Here is a 23,616-nt window from a genome sequence, read left to right as displayed (position 1 = left end):
AAATGGAGTTGAATGTGGGGCTAAATGCCCCCAAGAACTGGGCAGCACCATTGCATTGCATTGCATTATGTTGCATTGCATTGAAAATAGAGTTGAGTGTGGGACTAAATGCCTTCAAGAACTAGGCAGCACCATTGCATTGCATTGTGTTGCTCTGTATTACCCTGTCCAACCCTGCTCAGCTGGCCAGGGGGGTGTGGCCAGCCTGAACGCATCAGCCAATGGGCTGGCCGCCCGGGCGGTGGGCGGAGCCTGAGCCGAGCACTGCCGAAGATTGCCGAGTGCTCGCCACCAGCATGGAGGAGGGTGAGGGTTGGCACAATGTCCGGCTGGCTGGCAGGGCTGCTGGTGGTGGTGCTGCACTGTCCGCGCTTACCGGCAGCCAGGCGGCGGCCTTGGAAGGCGACAGGAAGAGAGAGCAGGAGAAACTCTCCGGGGTGGTGAAGAATGTCCATCGGAAGCTGCGCAAGAAATATCGAGAAGGTAAAAATAAAAAGGAAGGGGGCGGGGAGCGGGGGGAGGAGTGAGGCCCCGGCCCACCGACCAAAGTGAGCCCGAGGAGGAGTAGACAGTCGGGGGAGATGAACTGACTGGAGAGCGGTAGTAGGCTCACTCAGCTCCTTTCAGGCAGGTCACAGCAGCCTCTGACCCGCTGCTTTCTAATCTTGTTTACTCTCTCGCTGTGATTCAGTTATCTTTCGGTAGATTAAAAGTCCCAATTTTTTTAATGATGTAAACAACACTGCTGGCCGGCAGACTTCTTACTTTTTGAAAAGCCTTTTTGATTCATTTTGTGATCTCTCAGACTCTTTCTTGTCAACCCCCTTAGTTCCCTTTTCCTGTTGAATGCTTTTCCGCGTATTTGAAATATGGCTTTTGCTTACAGGGAGGCAATTTGTGAGCATTTGCAAGTTGCCACTTAAGTAATTTTCCTTCTGATTGCTCTCAAGTTTGGCATGTGTGTGGAGAAATGAGTGGCACGGTCCAAGAGGTTGAACTATTTAGGACCTTTTGCCCGTTAGCTGGAGCAATATCAAATGTTGTGTGGTTTCCTAACTCACGTTTAAAATCAAGAAAATGGAAGCTGTGATACAGGTTGATTCTCAAAAATGCCTGAAATTTGAAATCTACTTCAGGAGAGAAATACACCTGAAGGTCACAGGAGTTGGCTGTACTATTGTTAAGTGGTAGAGAGACCAGAAAACTCCCCTGCTGCTTACTCATCCACAGTCAGATTGGGAAAATATCACGTGTACTTTAGTTGTGAAATTCGGTTGATTGTGGTGTAATAACCAGAATGCACATTCTCAGTGCAAAGAGGAAAACACATCTTAATCTACAAGTAACATTTGTCTCTCAATCCTGGGAAGTAGAGCACAATTGGATATTGGGAAGTAGAGCACAATTGGATATTGGCAAGTTTCTGGGAACTTTCAACTGGGAATCCTCTATAACTTCCAGGGCTCACTTCAAAGGTGTCCCCTAGTTCTAGATTTCCATACAATGAGAAACATCGACTCTGTCAACCCACCTCAAAATGTTATGTTTCAATAATATCAACTTGCATTCTCCTAAATTCCAAAGCATTTATGGGCCCAACCTAATTCATCCCAGGGATAAGCCTAGTGAACCTTCTCTAAGTAGCCTCCAGTAGAAGTTCATCCCTCCTTTAAGGCGACCAAGACCGTATGCAGTACTCCAGGTGCCCTTTCACCAATGCCCTGCAACAAGACTTTCCTACTTTTACACTTCAACCCCTTGTAATATAAGTCAACATTCCATTTGTCTTCCTAATTGCTTGCTGTACCTCCATGCTGCAAATTTAGCTGCTGTGTCTTTTTCTCTTCACCCAAGTCATTGATGTAAATTGTAAAAAGTTAAATTATTGCCATAGACGGAGTGTAACAGAGGTTCCCCAGATTTGTTCCCTGGATGGCGGGACTGTCCTAGGACAAGTTACGCGGAAAACTGGGCCTGTATTCAGTTTCAAAAAATGAGATGTAATCTTATTGAAACCTACCAAATACTTAAAGGAATAGACGGAGGTGTCTGGAGCAAGCGGACACAATTTCAATTAAGGGGGAAGCCCAAGATGAGATGATTTGTTTTTCCATCTATGGCAAAAATATCCTTCCTAAGGTGAGGGCATGAAAACTGCAAACAGTACTCCGGGTGTGGTCTAACCAAGGTTCTATACATTTGAAGGAAGACTTCACTACTCCTGTACTCAAACCCTCTTGTGACAGTACCATCAACCTTCCTAATATGTCTATTGTACCAGCATGTTAGCCTTCATTAACTTATTGGCAAGATTACCAAGGTCCTTTTGTGCATTTAGACTTTCAAATCTCTTACCATTAAAGAAATACTCTGTTTGTCTGTTCCTCCTACCAAAATGGATAGCTTTGTTTTTTTTTCTACATTGTAATCCATCTGCCATGCTCTTAGCCACTCACTACGGCCAAATTCTATTGAAGCCGATTTACAACTTCCTTATAATACACATTCCCATCGATCTTTGGGTCATCCACAAACTTGGAAATATGACATTTGGTCCCCACATCCAAATCATTGATATAGATTGTGAACAGCTGGGATTCAAGTACTCATCCCTGTGGTACCCCACTAGTCATAATGTGGAACACACATCTCCATCAAGGATGGTCACCTCAGCACCTCACTGTACGCCAGCCCACAGATAGCCTCACGATGCTCTGCCTCTCCAGCTTCCATCCTAAACACGTTAAAGAAGCCATCTCCTATGGACAAGCCCTCCGTATACACAGGATCTGCTCAGATGAGGAGGATCGCAACAGACACCTCCAGACGCTGAAAGATGCCCTCATAAGAACAGGATATGGCACTCGACTCATCGATTGACAGTTTAGCCACAGCTAAAAACCGCACCAACCTCCTCAGAAGACAAACATGGGACATGGTGGACAAAGTACCCTTCGTCATCCAGTACTTCCCCAGAGTGGAGAAACTATGACATCTTCTCTGGAGTCTTCAACATGTCATTGATGAAGATGAACATCTCGCCAAGGCCATCCCCACACCCCGACTTCTTGCCTTCAAACAACTGCACAACCTCAAACAGACCATTGTCCGCAGCAAACTACCCAGCCTTCAGGAGAACAGTGACCACGACACCACACAACCCTGCCACAGCAACCTCTGCAAGACATGCCCAATCATTGACATGGATAACATCATCTCACGTGAGAACACCATCCACCAGGTACACAGCACATACTCTTGCAACTCGGCCAACGTTGTCTACCTAAAACGCTGCAGGAAAGGATGTCCTGAAGCATGGTATGTTGGGGAGACCATGCAGACGCTATGACAACGGATGAATGAACACCGCTCGACAATCGCCAGGCAAGATTGTTCCCTTCCTGTTGGCAAACACTTCAGCAGTCACAGGCATGCAGCCTCTGATCTTAGGGTAAGCTTTCTCCAAGGTGGCCTTCATGACACACGACAGCGCAGAGTTGCTGAGCAGAGACTGATAGCCAACTTCCGCACACATGAGGACGGCCTCAACTGGGATCTTGGGTTCATGTTGCACTATCTGTAACCCCCATGATTTGCCTGAACTTACAACATCTCACTTACTATCCTATCTGGACACAATACACATCTCTGTAACTTACGCTTAATGCTATTTCCACTCACATTGTCTGCACCTTTAAGACTTGAGTAGCAGATTAGCTGTAAAGACTCATATTCTAATCAGTATTCTGTAGACTGTGTGTGCCTTTTATATGCCCTGTTTCTGATCAGAACTTTCCACTCACCTGATGAAGGAACAGCGTTCCGAAAGCTGTGGCGTTTACTGTCAAATAAACTTGTTGGACTTTAACCTGGTGTTGTGAGACTTCTTACTGTGTTTACCCCACTAGTCACAGCTGCCAGCATGTGAATGACCTGTTTATTCCTATTCATTATTTTCTGCCTGTAAACAAACCTTTTAACCCATGCTGGCATATTTCTGATCTTAATGCACAGCTGTGTTAACATTGCTTGCACATATGACCGCCTGCATTTAATCAGGGAACCTGAATCAGATGTATGCACACAATTCCATTCCTAATTTGTTTCTTCATGTACATGGGGAAAACAAATCTCAACTTCCCTTGCCCCCCCCCCCCATCTTGAAATTAATTTATCTTATAAACAACTTATCTGCGCTGGATGGACTTCCCCACCCAACATCTGGAAGAATCTAGGGCTTGCTGAAGAATCCAAAAAGGTATTTAGTCACACGAACGCTCACAGCATGGTGGTTAGCTGCGTCCTTAGCACAGTGGTTAGCACTGCTGGCTCATGGCACCAGTGACCCAGGTTCAATTCCAGCCTTGAGTCACTGTCTGTGTGGAGTTTACACACTCTCCTGTATTTGCGTCAGTTTCCTCTGGTTGCTCAGCTTTCCTCCCACACTCCAAAGATATGGGGGTCAGGTTGATTGGCCATGCTAAATTGTTGCTCAGTGTCAGGGAGATTAGCAGAGTAATACATGGAGTTAAGGGGATGGGTCCTGGGTGGGATTCTTATCTGTGCAGGCTCAATCGACCAAATGGCCTTCTGCACCGTCAAGATTCTATGACTCTAATATATTATCCCGAACTCTAGCAGCTCTTGTGTAGTGGCTTTCTTTATGGCACCATATCAAATGCTTTTTGGAAATTCAAATACACTACATCCAATGGTTCTCCTTTAATTATCCTGCTTGTGATAATCTCAGTGCAACTCAGTATCTCAGCAACATTAGCCTAGGTCAATAGATAATTGGTTTATTGCAAATCAGCATGATGGCAGATGCTGAATTGTAATAACAATACATATAAAATAAGTAATTCATAACATGGTTATAGACAGTCATTAAAATAAAAGTGTAAAGTAATAGGATTGCACAATTATTATTTCAGTAGACAAAGAATTATCTCCCCCCCCCCAGGATGTAGTTGATGCCCAAATGTTATCAGATTTCAAGAAGAAATTACATATAGCTCTAAGGGCTAAAGGGACCAAGGGATATGGAGGGAAGGGGGATCAGGATATTGGATTTGATGATCAGCCATGATCAAAATGAACAGTGGAGCAGGCTCAAAGGGCCGAATGGCCAACTCCTGCTGCTAGTTGCTATAATACATTGCAAAATGCAGGTCTCCTTAATTTACAGAATAAAAATTGAATGGTCCACTGAGGTTTGTTTTTTTTTAAATCCATAGATTTGTCAGGTAAAGTTTGTTAAATTCTCAATCATTTGCACACCATTTGAGTTTTTTGAAGGAGGGATTGGGTTTTCTCATAGTCTGTTTTTTCTGTATCGTTGGGAGTGGTGTCTTTTTATCTTGATTTCATCACGCATTTAATTTGTACTGTTGTATCAAGCGATGATGGCAATGGGAGGTGGGTTTCAAGAAATTTCTCAAGTCCAAACAGTGTTTTCCACCATTTAGCAAGGGGCACATATTAAGTTGTTTGATTGTGTGAGCATAGCTTTGGCATGCATTACCTAGGATCAGTTTCACTGCTTATTTCTGAAGACTTCTGAGGTTGTTCACATACTCTTCGGTAAGTCCAACATACCAAACAGGCACTGCATATCCAACAATGGATCTTTGTAACTGTTAATCACAGTGAATAAGTCAGTTTGAGATATATTGTGATCCTTGAGAAGTTGTAGCATGTGAAGTCTTCTATTTGCTCTCAAACTTTTTACGCAACTGGTAATTCCATTAGTGATCACTTTGAAATCTCAACGTAGTCTCAGCTGATGAGAGGGTTTGATCAGGAGGGCTGTGCAGCAGTAACCCAGCAGCATGATTTTATATTCATTTATAGGATGTGGATGTTGCTGGCAAGGCCAGAATATTTTGTTCATTCCTAATTGCCCTACAGCAGTTAAGAGTTAGCAAAATTGCTGTGGGTCTGGAGTCACATTAAGGCTAGGCCAGGTAAGGACAGAAGATTTCCTTCTCTAAAGGACTTTAGTGAAACAGGTGGGTTTTTATATGATGACAATTTTAAGGTCTCCATTATTGACTACCTTTCAGTTTGGTTTTTAAAATTGAATTTAAATTCCACGGCTTGCCACTGTGGGCTTTGAACACATCCTGATAGCATTGCCCTATTACTAGTCCAGTGATATCACTGCAATGCCACCATTCCCCCGATACCCATGGAAAGAATTTTACATGGGACAGAACAAGTAATTAATATACTTGCATTTTATTGAAACAAAAACATGTTGTTATTACAATGACCACTGTTTTGAAAGATTTGGTGTATACTTCAATGCCAAGTCAAATTGAATATTACAATTGTAATAACTGCATGAATTTTACTACAGTCTTGTTTTGCAAATGGTTTAGAGTAGACAGCTGAAGTATCTTTGGTCAGTTACTGTTTTGGTGAATGATTTGGTCTATCATATCGTCAAGGAGCTTGCCTTTTATATGTGGAAATAAACATAAACGTTATGGATGAACCATTGTGGTTGTTGTAAATGTTTACTTTCAAAGTGGAAGGTCTTTGGAAAAAGAAAACTTCAGCTATGGCATGCTGGTAGCATTCTCTCCTCTAATCCGAAGGTCGCAGGTCCTCCTCCAGACAAAACCTGGGTTATTATTAGCTGAGGAAGTGCTGCAATCTAGAAGTGTCTTCTCCTTGATCCCGGGTCTCCAAACTATGGCCTGAGGGCCACATCCGGATAGGAGTTTGGAGATAAAACAAGATAAAACATTTAAACCAGTGCCCTTGCTACCTTTTGAAGTGGATGTAAAAGATCCTATACATTATTTTGAAGATGAGCAGAGGAGTTTCCCCAGTTTCCTGACAAATGTTTATCTCTCAACCAATAGCATGAAAATAGATTGTCTAATCATTATCATATTGCCACTGTGTGTGACAATGCTGCACTGAAATTACCTGCCATGCTTTTAGCATTGCAGCAGTGATTATGCTACAAAGGTACATAATTGGTGGTTAACTGCTTTGAGACATGCTGGAAGCATTAAAGATATATAAATGCAAGTATTCCTTCCTTCTAAACAAATGGATCAAACTACTATCATAGAATAATGCAACACAGATGGAATCATTTGGCCCACCATGATTGTTGCCATTTCTTGAAGAATTATGAATTAGTCCAGCTCACTTGCTCGTTTCCCAAATTATTATTGCAGTTCTTTTCCCTTCAAACATTTTGTCTAGTTCTCTTTCGAAAAGTTATTACTGAATCGCCATCCACCACCCTTTCAGGTAGTGCATTCTAGTGTAACCAATTTGCTAAGCAAAAAACTTAATACAAGTCTAAAAAAGTGATTTTGTTTTGGACCACTCAATTAGATCTTTCAGTTCATTGCCATTACTCAGGATACTCATGGAATTAAGTAACTAAATGCCAGAAGTCTGATCAGGCACAGTTGGTGAGGCCGCAGCTGGAGTACTGTGTGCAGTTTTGGTCGCCGTACTTACACAAGGATATTTTGGCCTTGGAGGGAGTGCAGAGGAGGTTTACTAGGCTGATACCGGGGTTGAGCTATGAGGAGAGGCTGAATAAACTAGGCTTGTACTTGTTAGAGTTTAGAAGAATGAGGGGAGATCTCATTGAGACATATAACATGATGAATGGGATGGATAGGATAGAGGTGGAGAGGCTCTTCCCGCTCAGAAATGACAGTAGGACTAGGGGTCACAGCCTCAAGATAAAGGGGGGGCAGTTTAGAACGGAGTTGAGGAGGAACTTCTTCACTCAAAGGGTGGTGAATCTCTAGAATTCTCTGCCCGTTGAGGTGGTGGAGGCTGCCTCGCTAAATATTTTTAAGACGCAGGTTGATGGGTTTTTGATAAGCGAGGGGATTAAGGGTTATGGGGAGAGGGTGGGAATGTGGAACTGAGCCACGACAGATCAGCCATGATCTTATTGAATGGCGGGGCAGGCTTGAAGGGCTAGATGGCCTACTCTTGCTCCTATTTCTTATGTTCTTATGAAGTGGGTCAATCTGTATTGACAACAAAAGAGCAGTTAAATGTTTCCAAGGTCTCATTTAGTGTGGAATTGCTTATTTTGGTTGGGATTAACTAACTTTTTTTCATGTGACGTTATATTAGTATGGAGACAGTTTCTGACTAACTTCATTTTCCAAAGTGACATTTATTTATTTACGGTATTAGCTATGATATGGATTTTTCCCAATATATTTTCTTGTAGGCAGGTGATGTTTCTTATGAACTAAGATCTATATATGGGTCGTGCGTGGGCTGCTCCTGGAGGTTCCAGGAGTGGCCTAGTACTTCGTGTCGGTGTGTGTGCTTAATCCTGGACCGGTAGACGGGCGCCGCAACAGCTCGGTGACTAGCACTGCTAGCTGTGCAGATACATGGATTTGGGCCTGTGTCTGTGGGAGTTTGTGCATTCTCCTTGTGGTTGCGTGGGTTTCCTCCGGGCGCTCCGGTTTCCTCCCACACCCCAAAGATGTGCTCTTAGGCTGATTGGTTTTACCAAATTGACACTATTCTCCCCTGAATCTGGCTAAGTCAGGGGTTCTATTTGTAGATACGCAGGGTAGAATAGGTGTAGGGTGATGCGGCGGCGCGGGCTTGTTGGGCCGAAGGGCCTGTTTCCCGTGCTGGGTTGTTCTTTGTATCCCTTTGTATATCTCTCACCCTGTTTCTGTGTGTTAGCATAACCCAGGCCAAGTAATCTACCCTGATGAATTGCTTGCTGGATAACATGTAGGATGCCCGCTGTGTGTCTTGTCAATTTAGAAGACTGAAAATATTCATGCAGGGAGACAATAGACAATATATTTTCACATGATTCAGAAGCAGAATCATTGAGAAGATGCTGCACAGGAGAGGTGCTTAAGCTGTTTCTTTGTGGGCTATAGAATTGCATACCATGAGCCTTGGGAACTACATATATACAATATTCTTTTCATTTGCATTTATCTCTTGATGCACTGTTTTAGAAATCTTCCGAAAAAACAGTCCTTTCAAATCTGCCATACAAAATCTCACCAGCAGAAATATCATGTAAGAAATATAAGCACCACTAGAATTGAGATATGTGAACTTAAAAGGGCCAGACTGCCTAGGCATATGCTCAGTGAGCGATTGTTTTTGGATTCCTACACTTGAGTGTAATTGATAACATGTTTTATTACTGGGCAGTTTAAAAGTTACTTAATAGTTTGACCAGTCTTTTCTATTAAACCCTTGTAAAGACCCAATCTCTGAAGATATGCAAGCTGCAACTTAGTAGAATTCTATCTACTTTTCATATATAATGAGCTGTGAACAAGAAGTGCGTCAGAATTGTGTTTTCATCTTTGAAACTCATGCAGTTTCCTTGAAAGATGAGACTTGATTCCTTCTTCAAGGTTGTATTATCATTGGAAAATGGCACATCTGCTCATTACATCAAGGAGTTAAAATAATTCATATAGAGAAAAACTAATAAGCCAAACTAACCATATTGATATCACAGTTTATAAGAATAGTTCCCAACTAATGAACAGACATGTTTTCTGCTTGAAGTTGATTTGAATGAGATGAGTTCCTAACTAACAACTGACATATTTCTTTCTGCAATTGTGCTAGTCAGAGCAGTGCAATTCTTATTTCTGTTATCTTTCATACAGCACTTTCTTCCTCAAATTAATCATTGTTCAACTATATGAATCTACTGACCCTTACCTGTCTGCCTCTGCTCCTGTATTATCATGTGTTTGTTCTATTCTACATTAGGAAATTGTCTTACTAAGCCAAGATCTATTTGCAAATTCTGGTACTTGCATCATTAGAAACGGAAGAAATGGAAGCAAGAATGGGCCTTAAGGCCCAAGGAGCATGCATGGCCAATCAGTATGATTGTGACTGAAATTGTATATCAGCATCACTTTCTTACTCTGTTCTCTTTCTTTAAATCCTTTAATACCATTAAATTTATTGATCTTGAACATATTTATCAACTGAACTTCCACGTCCCTTTGGGTTGGAGAATTCCCAAGATTCACAGCTCTTTGAGTAAAGAAATCTCTTCTCATTTCAATCCCAAATGGCTGTCCTCATCCTGAGTCTCTAGGCTGGATTCTCCAGTCCTGCTGCAGTCAACGGAGATTTGACTGAGCGCCAAATTCTCCATTCTCACTTGCAACTGTAGCAGAATGTGTGATATCTGAGAATTTCAGCCTATGTATCCTAGACTCTTGAACCAGTGGAAACAACCTCTCTGCATCTACTGTGTCAAGCCCCCCAAGAATCTTGTATGTTTCAATGAGATAAGCTGTCATTCCATATTCTGCGGTTTAGAAGATACATTCTGCTTGTCTCGCCTCCAAAGAACAGCCCCCTCATCCCTGAATTTAATCAACTGAATCTTTGCTTTACCCCTTTTAAGGTAAGTAAACCCAATTCCTTGGGTTAGGAGCCAAAATTGTGTACAGTACTTTAGATGTGGTCTCAGCAAAGCCTTATAAAATTGTGCAAAACATCCTTTATTCTTGTACTCCAATACCCTTCAGTGAAACTAAACATGCCTTTTTAATTGTTTGTTGTACCTGTACATTAATTTGATGTGATTTGTGTGCAAGCACTCCAGATCCCTCCGAGTACTGAAATTGCTGGAAAATCTCAGCATGTCTTACAATATCTGTGGAGTAAGCACAGAGTTAATATTTCAAGTCTGGATAACCCTTTGTCAAAGTCTAATCAGTACTTTGAACTTCCTGGTTTACTGTCTGTGGATACTTCAGTGAGTGGCACAGTGGTTACCACAGCTGCATCTCAGTGCCAGGGACCCAGGTTCCGTTCTGGTCTTGGGTGACTGTCGAGTTTGTGCATTCTCTCTGTCTCAGCACAGGTTTCTTCCAGGTGTTCTGGTTTCCTCCCACAGCCCAAAAATGTACAAAGTTATGTGGATTGGCCATGCTAAGTTCCCCTTAGTGCCCAAAGATGTGTAAGTTTGCTGGATTAGCCATGATATATGCATGGGGTTATGGGGAGGAGGCCAGGTACAAGTGAGTCTAGATAAAGATGTCCTTTCGGACAGCCAAATGGCCTCCTTCTGCACTGTAGGAATTCTGAGACTCTAACTGGTTTCTTACGTGCTTACTGACATCACTGCTGTCACACACTTAAGATATCCCCATGATTTAGCGTCAGATTTAAACTGCCACCGGGGAAGAAATTGACTGCTTTCTTAGAGGTCAGCACAATCGCACTTCTTTGTCACTGCAAAATCTTGGCCTTTAAAGTTTTCCAAGTGCTTGATTATCAGGTCTTAACAGCATCTAGCTGTCCTACTAATGTCAGGTTGATGTATAGTTCTCTCTTCCTCCTTCCTTAAAGGTAATTTGCTACATTCCAATCCACAAGGAATGTGCCAGAATAAAGGAAAGTCTGTAACATCAAAAGTAATGCATCCAACTCTTCTAAAACTGTAGCTGAAGTCCATCAGGACCTTGAAGTTTGCTGACTTTTAGTCCCATTAATTTAAAGAACTTTTGTTAAGTGATGTTAATTACTTTTAAGTTCCTCATTCTAGTCAGAACCTTGGTTCCCTACAATTTTTGATATGCTCTTTGAAGCACGCAGCACTTGTTTAATATCACTGCCATTTCCTTGTTTGCCAATATAATTTCTCCTGTCCCTGCCTCTAGTTTTGCTAATCTCCTCTTATTGCATGCTTGTAAAAGCCAGTGTCATTTGTTTTCATATTTCTTGCTTATTTACTCTCATTTTATTTTCTCTTTATCGCTTTCTTGATCACATGGTTATTATTTTTACAAGTATCCCTAACCCTCTGGTGTCTTTTTGACAACTGAAAACTTTTTTTAATCTGCAATCTTTAATTTCTCCAGTTAACTTTAGCTGAGCTACTTTTCTCGTAGAGCTTTTATTTATCAAGGAAATGTGTATTTGTTCACAATTATGAATTCTTAGGCATGTATTTTGTTAGGTACCCAACATTATAACATTAGAGAGGAGGTGATGGCTGAGTGGTATTATCATGAGCCAAACCAGAAACTTGGCTAATGTTCTGGGGATCTAGGTTCAAATTCTGCCATGACAGCTGATGGAATTTGAATTCAGTAAAAGAAATCTGGAATTAAGAATCTAATGATGACCATAAAACAATTGGTGATTGTTGGAAAAACCCGCTCATGTCCTTTAGGGAAGGAAATCTGCTGTTCTTGCCTGGCTTACATGTGACTCCAGGTCTACAGCAATATTGTTGTTTCTCAACTGCCCTCTGAACATGGGCAACTAGGAATGGGTAATAAATGCTGATCAGCCAGCGATGCCTAGTCCCATGAAGGGATTAAAAAGATATGCTACTTGTCTAGTTACTAAAATCTAATTTATTTACAGAACCCTTCCTGCAGATACATTAAATTAGCACTTAAAACATGCCATTCCTGTTACAGAAACTTTTTATCTTGACTAATTGCTGATCAAAGATTTTTGAATTCATCTCTGAAGAAGTCATATTAGACTTGAAACTCTGTTTCTCCTTACACGGATGCAGCCAGCCCTGCTGAGTTTTGCAAGACAATTATTAACTCTGTTGATCTTTCACGTTATATTTCGTAGCTTACCTAGCTGAAAAGCAGTAGAATATAATTGAGGTTTAATTTGAAAGGATTTTTGAATTCAGATCAATGACTTGGTTTATTTCCATTGCAGTTTTGAGGACTGAATTTAAGATTTTGATGTAATGCTAAATAGACTAATTATGGAAGGAAGATTTCAATCGTAAAGGTTTGAAGGTTGGAAATCTGTATTCATGCTAGCTCTCAAAAATCAAAGAAACTTAAACAGTATGTTTTAATTGGACCGGGAGTTAAAATTTAGGTGTTTATTTATGCAAATACTTATGCAGAAATAGTTGTAATTCAGAAATTCAGTTTTGCAAATTTGTTTGTAAATATAGAGGAAGAAAGCTTCCAGCATGTAGAATTTTCAACTTGAAAATTCAACATGCTGGAAGCTTTCTTCCTCTATATTTACAAATATGTTTACAAACAACTTGAAAATTCTATCAGGTGAAGTACAGACAAATGAGCAAAAGCAATTTGATTTGCAGTACTGGGTAAGAGAAACATATCTTCTTATTAGAGACAGACAACTTGAGCCTTGTATTTGGGACAAAATTAGAGAAATTGCATCATAAAATGTCCGTTTTCCTCAAATATAGCAAACGTGGGGGATTTCATTTAAAAGAGCTCGATTTTTGTCGTAATTTCTCATGCTCATTCTTTTTAATGCGCTTTCTCAATTCATTGTTAAACCATTTATCATCTTATGCCTATCATGTATAGTTTGGAATTGAGTTCTGTGGCTTTAAAGGTAATCACCTGAACAATAAATATTAAATTGCTTTGGATTTTATTCCAGTGTTGCACGCATACCCCATCTCCTTTATCTGAATGATCATAAGAGCAGCATTGGACCCCTCAAGCCTATTTCACCATTTAGTGAGATCACGTGACCTAACTTTATATACCCACCTTTGTCCATGTTCTCCAGGATAACAAATCTTATCAATTTCAAATTTGAAATGAACACTTCCTTATTGATTGTTCCGCAAATGAGTAGAGTTCCAAACTTTGTGTGTAGAAATTCTTTCCAGTTTTATTCCTGAAAATACTGACCTTTCAGGAGTAAAATACTGGGGAGTGTCTTAGTCCCTAGTCCTTGACTCCCAGATCGAGAAAATAGCTTCCCGCTTTTTACTCTGTGATGATGGATTTTTAAAATATATCTGGGATCGTAGTGGTATTCTGTAAAGAAAGGTGTGTGTTGAACTGGGGGAGGTTAATAGAAACAGTTTGACTGAGAACCGAGAGATGCAAGGGTAAAGGTATTAAGTTCATGCATTTGTAATGAGGTATTATTGTGTGTTTGAACTATAAGTAAAATAGGTTGGATCTGAAATACAAATTATAGGGTAAGAGGAGACTTGGCTTTTCGGCTGTTGAATTTCAAATGGTAGCCTAGAGGTGACAAGGGACTTTTACAACTTGAAGATTTTATAGGTAAACAGGGGAAGCTATATTAAGTTTTATTGACCCAAAAGTAGAGGCAATAAGAAATTACAAAAGATTCTTATTTGAAAATGTTGAGTTTGAAGAACTGTTTGAGGACAATGGAACTTAAGGTGAAGAGAAAGAAGGTATTGAAGACAATACATTTAACTGAGTGTGGTAGCTGTGAGGGGTAACGTCCTGAAGATTAGATCTTTGTTGGGAAGGTGTGAATATTTTGAATTTGAAACAATCATCCAGTTTTAAACCAGAAAAATCTTTGTTTTTCAGAAAGCAGTTTGATCCTGAACCTTCTTGTATTTCAACATCTGAGTGGAAGTGTTTGAGGAGTCATGTGATATATCTTTATTATTTATATATCTAAATTCTTGCTTTTGGAAATATTACTGGATTTTCAAAATAAAATCTATAAGGGAGTTGTCTTGTTGTCAAGAAGGTAGTTTACTTGATGCGGCAGAAGCAGGAAGAGGCCATGGGGGTTGTTCTGTGACTTTATTTTAACTGTGCAACTTTAATCTTATGTGCTTACATTTTTATTTATAAATCTTTTGATTTTTAAAATCTGTAATGTGTTAGTGGAGTTGTGCTTTTGGAGCCAGTTTTCAGAATACATGAGAAGGTTTATGGTCAGGAAGACAGTTTTCTCTCTGGAATCTGGCTTGCTTGGTAATAACACCTGTATTCGTAACAATGCTATCTGTTCCCTTTTAATATCCTGAACAATGCAATCAAATCTCCCCTCTTAAGCTTTAAAATTTCAGGTATACAGCTTTAGTTTGTGTAATCTTTCCTTGTAATTTAATCCTTGTAATCCAGGTAAACCTACATTAGATTATTTACCAGGTCACTGTCCTTTTTAAAGTATGGGTAAGGCTAGATAGTGATTTTTGGGAGGTGGTGAAAATGAAATTGGTGCAAGTTGGGATGAAGACAGCAGGTTATCTTCACAGTAGGGTGTGGGACAGGAATGGTTGTGTAAGATGTGAGACCAGTTAGTGGAGGTGACAAAGGCGTGGAAGATAGACTGAGGTCAGGGAGAAGATGGATGATATTGTGCATGTGGAACAGGCAGTCTTTATAAGGTCATAGTGTGGCTTGGCATTGAACAGGTTTCTAAGGTTATGAAAGTTATTCAGCCAGAGACAATGATTTGAGAGATTTATGACAGCTGTTTTGCTTCTGGGGAAATGATTAGCTATCTGATTTTCGTGATTTCAAAAGGAATATTTATGTTCAAGGACATGAAAGAAAAGTTATCTTGCAAAGGAAGTGGAATTCAGAGGAATTTTAATATTGTACCAAAATGTTGTTTTATATTTCATTTGCATATCAGCTATAATATTCCTTTAGAATGCTTTGAGCATAATTGAAGACAATTTATAATAGAAAAAAGCATTAGCAAGGCACATTTTAATCTAAAAGTACTAGTGCCAGAGAAATGAGTTGTAAAATGCATATTCACCAGAGTGTGTATTCACCTGTTTCTTCCAGGACCTAGGTTCAAATCTGCTGCAAAGCATGGTCACAAGTATTGTACCTAAACTATGTTTGGGCAGTGTTATTCACAACAGATGGAAAATTTCTCATCAAGGTCCTAAAAATGGTATTTCCACGATGTGCGTTAATTCAAAAGTTACTCATTAGCAATTTCTTAAACACAGTTTTGAAACCATAGAACATATACAAACAAGAAATATTTGGACAGAACAAAATTAAATTACTGCCAAACATCAGCAACACTAAACACAACACTAACCAAGGATCTATACATAACGTACAAACACAGAGAAAGTTTTGCACCTTTGTTCTCAGGATCTCCCAAATTGCTTGATGGACAATTAATTGCCTTTTAGTGTGGGCTATTATATTTGTCCATGTAAACATTAGGAAAATGAAATCTTATTTTTTTGTAGGGGAAGACAGTGCATTACCTGGACACTTGGATGCTAACCTGGAATTTTAATTTATTATTTTAGCTGTTGTTTTGTGCTGGAATGGTTTGGTCAACCTTGTCAAAGGCTGCAGCCAAATTGTGAAGGGTGAGGAGAGTACTTTACTTTTGTCACAGTCGTGTAGAACGTCATTTGTCTCTGATAAGGGACTGTGATAGGCAGAATCTTGAGAATCTATGAGAAGGTGGTTTGCAGCAAAGAAGCCATGAGTTATGTTTGCATTCCAGAATGAACTTGGAATAAAAAAACAGTTTTAGCAGTTGAGAGCCACACCCGATATTGTTGTCCAGTCAGATGTGGTGATGGATGGCTAAACCAGTTATCCTCATACCATTTCAACTCTTTTTTTAAAGCAATTTCATGAAATTGTGCAAGATGCCTTTTAAGCAGAGAACAGTTTTAAAAACTTGCAGAGTTTTTTTAAATTTTAAAACTGACAAAGAAAGTATCACGTATTTCATAATGTGGGACATTCAGAGCAGTGTGTCGCTTCATTCTCTCACTTGGTCGTGCTCTCCTAGCCTTCATTACCACCTTTTTGCTGCCATTGAACTTGCCTTGTGTAAAAATTATTTATTCAGCAGTAGCAAACATTTGAACAATAGCTCTTTTTGAAGTGAAAATCCTGGAATCACTTTTAATTGGAACTATTGTGAGCCTCCTCTCAAACTGTTAGTCCATTTCAGTACATTTGTCTTTCCTAATTCCTGAGATCCTAGGAATCCTCAATCCTTTCGGGCTATGGAATTGTCCTTCACAATGATTGAGATTGTTGACTTCTCTGCCAAGATTCTTAAATGGTTAAGTCAAGTATGTTACTTTTTCATTTTCCTCCTTATTTTTCAGTCTGCTGTAATATTCCCCAAACTTGGGAGGGTTAGCATGTGGTCTGCTGAAGTATAAGTTTGCCTGACTATTTTTCCCCTTTTCTTGAACTGGTTATGTTCTGTAAGGGATTTGAATATTGAATCTCTTATTAACACAATACTCAATTTTTAAGGTTAATTCGTCACTTAATGCAACAGAACAAAGTATTGCTGAATTGTGAGTAATATTTATGCCATGTCACTGAGAAATATGCTCGTTTGCTGATTCCTAGTCCACAACATTATTAGCAAAATATTGGTTAAATTTTACAAGCGCAGTTTTTCGGAAAAAAATTATGAAAAGATCTTTGTTTCTCTGGGAAGTAGATTTTATTTTATTCCTGCTTGGGATATAGATGTTAATGACAAAGCTGGCATTTATTCCCCACCCACACCACAACCATGTGAGATACTGTAAAGAATAAATAAGCTAGGTTAAAAATGAAAAGGTAGTAAAGGATAAAATTTAGATTGATCTGTGTATTGTGGTAAGAAACATCCATTTCTAAAGCTGCAAAATAAGTTTCAGCATTGGATGAAGTACAAACTTTTGACTTTATAGCTCCCTTGAGCTCGTTGTATTGCAAGTTAGTAAGAAGTCTCACAACACCAGGTTAAAGTCTAACCAGTTTATTTGATTGTAATCCCACAAGCTTTCAGAAACAGTGTTCCTTCGTCAGGTGTGTGGAAGGTATTGTGAGTTATGCAGAGCAAGGTTTTTAGTAATTATAACTCCAGGATATAGACCAGGATTCTCCCATAACAAAACTAAGTACGGGAGTATTTACCGCCCGTGTTTTGGGTGTGCTCTGTGACACCTTGAGCATTGCAGAATCCCTCAGTGCAATTTCCTCTGGTAAGTAGGAGGCATGGCCTGTTCCTGTCTGAGAGGCTGGTAGCATTGAGCCGAGCGAGCCACTGTGCATGTTCAATCAGTCAGTGCAGAGATTAGCGCACCTGCACTAGATCCCCATCGCCAGCCTCCCACTGATCCCCAAGGGATTTTGCACAACTGAGTCGCTGCCCCTCCAGAACCCCTGCCTGGTGGGCAGTGCCAGTTTGTATCTTGGGTGGTGCCAGGCTGGTATTGCCCAAGGGGGCAAGTGACCCACTGCCTTGGAAAAGCAGCCAGCATATTTAAGGATCCCATGCACCGCAGACATTCTCTCTTCCACCTTCTTCCATTGGGAAAAACTTACAAAAGTCTGAAGATATGTACCAACCAACTCGAGAACAGTTTCTTTCCTGCTGCCATCAGACTTTTAAATGGACGTTCCCTAAGTTGATCTTTCTCTATATCTTAGCTATGACTGTTACACTACATTCTGCATTCACTCCTTTCCTTCTCTATGAACAGTATGTTTTGTCTGTATAGTGCGCAAGAAACAATGCTTTTCACTATATGCTAATACACATGACAAATTGAACCAAATCAAAGAAGCATGTCACCAGTAGGCCACTAATGTTTAAAAAGTCTTTAGGAGTAATGTGAGGAATGTTGCTGGTCATGAGTTATTTATTTGATTGGTTTCTGACTGATGTGAAGAATCAACAAGTAAGGATGTACCGTGAAAGGTATATATAGGCAATAGTCTTGTAAAATATTTCAATTTCATTTCACCCCAGTTTCCTACACACATTTTTGGTTTCAAATTTCAGGTTTTGTTCCTAGTCACTTATTTCTTTATACTTTGGAGGTTCTTAAACTTTTGGCCAAACTTAACTTCAAATTGTTAGTTATCCACTTCTGTGGTTTTGAACTGAATATTTCATTGATGGTTCATAGTATTTTGCCATACCAAACTGAAGCACAGCTATCTCTTTAAGAAATCAAGGTGTAGGATTTAAACCCCAGTCATATATATGAATTACAGTAATGAAATTGAATTGAGTAACTATGGCTTCGTGATTTAGGTGGTGTCAAATTAGGTATTGGCATAGTTGCATTTATGCACTGGTAGCAATTATCATCCAGCTGCTAGGACTGGCTGACATTTCTTCTTTTCTGGATATGGTGGTCCTTTATTTCCTTCTAGTTTTCAGACCCTTTTTGAAAGCAAAAAAATGTCAGTTTAAGGTGATCACTTCATCAAAAAGCTGACCCAGAGGCCATTGGATGTCAGTCTTCTATTTCTCTGCTTTAATTACTGCCATCTCTGCGCCTTGAGTCTAAATCAGACTTCTGTTGGAATGAAAGTCTCCCAAGTCTGCTGGCTGCAAGGGGCTCTGATTATCCTGAGCAGTCCTGACCTAATTTCTAACAGGCATTGGCCCACAGCACATTACTGAAGCCAATGAAGGGCCAAATTGACAATATCCCCAGAAGAGTGGCAGGATATCTGTGTGGGAAATAGAAAATGGTACAGTGGGGTTGCTGAGCTGAGTTGGACTGAAGCATGTTATTGGAGCAGAATAAAAGGTAAAGTCGTCATAATCCCAGATTACCCTTTGAGGAGACTGATGGCAATGTAACCTGAGGATCACCACACCTCATAATTTCATGAATAATAATTGGAGTTTAATAATTGGCGTTTTAAAGTATATCTAAGCATGATAGCCTTCTCACAGTTTACTAAAGTAAATGTATTTTTCAAATTTGGGATTCAGATTGTGAGCTCAAAAATGTGAAATATAAATGCATAAATTACTATTAAGCAATCTTGAGACTTAAGAACATACCTGTTGGCAATCAATTTATTAAATGCTACTTGCTCTCCCCAGAAAACTTTTTTACCTCCAGAAGGTACGTAACTTTTTTTTTGTCCCCCGCAGTGGGAGATTTTGACAAGATCTGGCGTGAACATTGTGAAGATGAAGAGACTTTGAGTGAATATGCAGTTGCAATGAAGAACTTGGCAGATAATCATTGGGCCAAAAGTTGTGAGGGTGAAGGACGCATTGAGTGGTGTCGCAGGTATGGCTTTAAAATAAAATCTTGCATTACCTGTTTTCTTTGTGCTAATAAAATTGGATAGATTCCATGCCAATATTTTCGCAAAGCAAAACGCATTTTACATTGTTCCTCGTTCAGTGAAGAGCTTTGAAAGGACATGGACAAATTGGTGGAATGGGAGGATAAGTGGCAGATAAAGTTCAATGCTGAGAAATGTGAAGTGATTCACTTTGGTAGGAAAAACGTGACGAGACAGTATTAAAGAAAGAATACAACACTGAAGAGCGTGAAGAAGCAGAAGGACCTGGATGAACGTGCACAAGTCATTAAAAGTGGCAAGACAGGTGGAGAGCATGGTTAAAAAAACGTACAACATCCTATGCTTTCATATAGTATCCTAGGCTTTATTAATGGGGGGTACAGTACAAGAATAAAGAGGTTATTTTGGACTTGTATAGGACACTAGTTTGAGCTCAGCTAGAGTATTGTACCTAGTTCTGGGTGCTGCACATTAGGAAAGATCTGAAGGCATTGGAGAGGGCGCAGGAAAGATTCATGAGAATGGTCTTGGGGATGAGGAATTCCAGTTACGAAGATAGGTTGGGGAAGTTGGGACTGTTTTCTTTGGAGAAAGTATGTCTGGGAGATAGGATAGCGATAATCCAAATCGTGAGGGATCTGGACAGAGTGGATGGGGAGAAAGTATTCCCATTCATGAAAGGATTGAGAACGAAAGGGTGCAGATTTAAAATAATTAATACAAGAAACAAAGGCAACGTGAGAAAAACTTTTCCATGCAGAGAGTGGACTGGAATGGACTGCCTGAGTGTGATGAAGGCAGGTTTAATCAAGGCATTTGAAAGCATGTTCGACCATTATCTGAAAAAGAAGAACTTTCAGAATTGTGGGTAGAAGGTGAGGGATTGGCACTCTGTTACTTTTTCGAAAAGCTGATGCAGACATGGCAAACCAAATAGCTGCAGAAATTCTAAGATTTAGCTTGGCATGCAAATATGAAAGTGTTACGCTGCGAGGAAAAGTATTAGAACGACTGACCCTTTGCTAACTTTGTCAAAACTGTATAAGATGAGTCCAATCAATCTGCAAAATTAGAATATATGAGTTCCCTTCCAGTGCATCATTCTGACTTGGAACTAAATTGCTATTCCTTCACTGTCACAGGATCAAAATCCCGGGACTCCCTTTCTGTCAGCACCGTGAGTGTACCTACACCACATAGACTGCAGCTCACCAGCACCTTCTTGAGGGAAATTAGGAACAGGCAACAAATACTGGCCCTGATAGTGATGTCCACATCCCATGAAAGAATAAATATGTAAAAAAAAAAGTGGAGTTCCTCTGACTTCTAAGGACCTGTACACACATTTGGCATCTTATTTTCTCCTGTGTTCAGCTATGAAATCAAGTGTAGAATAGGCTGTGTCAGGAGATTAGGAGGAGTAATGAAGGGATGAAACCTGAGAATTTTTAAAGGTATCAGAATGATTTGGGGAGGAAGATACAAAGAGCAGTATAAGTAGGTTGTAGGCACTCTGACTAAAGGGAGGGTGAGGTAATGTAGCTTCCCCTCTAGAGAAATATCTTTTGCAGAAGTCGATAGGTAATCCTTAGGCACAAGTGTTTGTTTTTAAAAGCTGTAGAGGTCTTAAGAAAAACTTTCCCATACTTAACAGCAAGAAAATGCACTCAAGAAAGTCACCTCTAACTTGATCTATTTTAGAGTTTATTAATTGCAAACAAACATCTTCTTGTGATGTATGAAAGAGACAGTTGGCTACTTCTTCCATTGTGTTCCCAAATTCAACACTAGCAGTGGTTTAGATGATTTTTCCAATTTTAATTCATTGTTTGGAAATGTGCAACAGCAGCTTGGGGATTGCAATCTCTTTATTGTACTTCCTATTTTTTCACTGTGATCAGGCACTCGAGCCTTTGTTTGGTCCTCTCCCAAAGTAGCAATTCTACAATCTAGCATCACCAGAGCACCAAGTGATGTTGCTGTGTCTTGGTCTGGCAGTGGAAACAAATTGTTGATGTAAATGTTAAGAACTATGTTTGAGGAGAAATAGTCACTTTTGCAAATAGATTCTGGGTAATTGTGCAGGTCATCTGTGAAGGAGGTATTTCCATTTTATAAACGTGTGGAGTAACAAGACGGACTTGCAATGCAGCTTGAACAAAAGAAAAACTAAGAATCCTGAGATTGGGCCTGGTGCACCGATGACCATTCTCCCTCCCCTATCGAGGGCTTTGGACATTTCCTGAACTTTGCCATTACTGATTGTGGTTTGCTATATTCTGACTTCAAGCAGTTATTTTAATTGGTTGACTGTCATACTGGTAGCATGCTGCAGTAGAACTGTCCCTTCTGAAGTTGAGTGGAAATGCTTTACAAAAATAATGAAGCTGATGCAGCATGCTGAAGCTTATTATCATAAACTTAGTATACTTCTGTTACTGTCATAGCATCATTGTGCAAGAAATAAATTTCCTGGTGTTATTCTCTCAAGTTATCCTAGGAAATTCATGTTGTAACGTTAGATCCTAGAATCCTAGAACCCTACAGTGCAGAAAAAGGCTCTTCGGCCCATTGAGTCTGTACCGACCACAATCCCACCCAGGCCCTACCCCCACACACTACATATTTTACCCGCTAATCCCTAACCTACACCTCTCAGAACACTAAGGGGCAATTTTAGCATGGCCAAACAACCTAACCCGCACATCTTTTGGACTGTGGGAGGAAACCGAAGCACCCGGAGGAAACCCACGCAGACACGAGGAGAATGTGCAAACTCCATACAGGCAGTGGCCCGAGTGTACCTTTAAGGAAGTTTTTTTATTATTGATTTCTGCAGCTCTTGTAGCTTCAGTGGCTTCTTAGCTCACAGTTTCAGTGGTGTCATTGTTGCTAGCTTGAATGGAAATGTCCTTTCGCTATATAAGTGGCTTAAATGGGGTTCTTTGTGTTTACTTTGGGATTAGTTTTATGGTCCTGCATTGTTAGGAGGACTGTCATGTATTTTTGGACAGTTTTTTTTTCATTTTTAGTTTGGAGCTGCAGGTTTTAGTTTTAGAAGGGACAGCAAGCTAAAAAGAAGTGTATTGAAAATTTGGTTGGTGTTGAGTTTTAGAAGAGTGAAAATCTGCTGTTGTTGGGGGTTGGACCAGAGTCTGGTGTTTTGGGAAGCTGTCTTGTCTTCAAACTGTTCAGAGTGAATCCACAGTTCAACCAAAGGACTCAATTTCCAGTATCATGTGAGCTTTAGCCTGAGTAATGTTAAACCTGTAAAAATAGTCTTTTGTCTTTAGGATTGGTTTGGTTGGAACATTGCAGATATCTTTAAGGGTTGTATGTTATCATGATTGTTTGTAATTGATAAAAGTTCTTGCTAATTTTCTTACCATACATGTTAACTATATTCTTAAATAAACTTTTTCTGATAAAAGCTTCCTAGTAAGTCACTTGAATCATACCTGAAGTGAAGCATCTCATGCTTATCCTAGCCAAATTCAAGATGCAGAAGTTATGATCCAGGCAAGTTCCATGGAAACACTTTGGAGCTTCTGACCTGATCCATAACAATATGTGTTTAAGGTGGTGACAGGGGCATGAAAAGGTATGCCATGTTTGCCAGACAATTTGATTTTATTCTATTTGAGTTATGTGTTGCACTTGTTCAAATTGAATTCCAACCATTCACCATCAGGGTGTAGTTTTAAACTTGTAATTGAAGGGCTGAATTACCAAGGCACAGTTTTATCTCTGGGTGAACTGCTGTAATAAATACTGTAGCCAATGGAGAGAAACATAGAAAATA

At 39.9% G+C, this 23,616-nt stretch overlaps 1 protein-coding gene across 1 annotated transcript in view; it reads left to right on the top strand.

Annotated features, from left to right (window-relative positions):
• The first annotated feature begins 290 nt into the window (after positions 1–290).
• Positions 291–23,616, top strand: part of samtor (S-adenosylmethionine sensor upstream of mTORC1) — a 118,509-nt gene continuing 95,183 nt past the window's right edge. Inside the window, exons 1-2 of the mRNA XM_080191068.1 lie at positions 291–483; positions 19,654–19,795. Coding sequence (XP_080047194.1) covers positions 297–483; positions 19,654–19,795 — 329 coding nt within the window. The 5' untranslated portion in view covers positions 291–296. The remainder of the gene's footprint in view (positions 484–19,653; positions 19,796–23,616) is intronic.

Source organism: Carcharhinus amblyrhynchos, chromosome 6, assembly GCF_965287045.1.
Source record: "Carcharhinus amblyrhynchos chromosome 6, sCarAmb.v2.hapA, whole genome shotgun sequence".
Lineage (NCBI taxonomy): Eukaryota > Metazoa > Chordata > Chondrichthyes > Carcharhiniformes > Carcharhinidae > Carcharhinus > Carcharhinus amblyrhynchos.
Note: the sequence above shows the minus strand (reverse complement) of the source record. Positions and strands in the feature narration are given on the sequence as shown.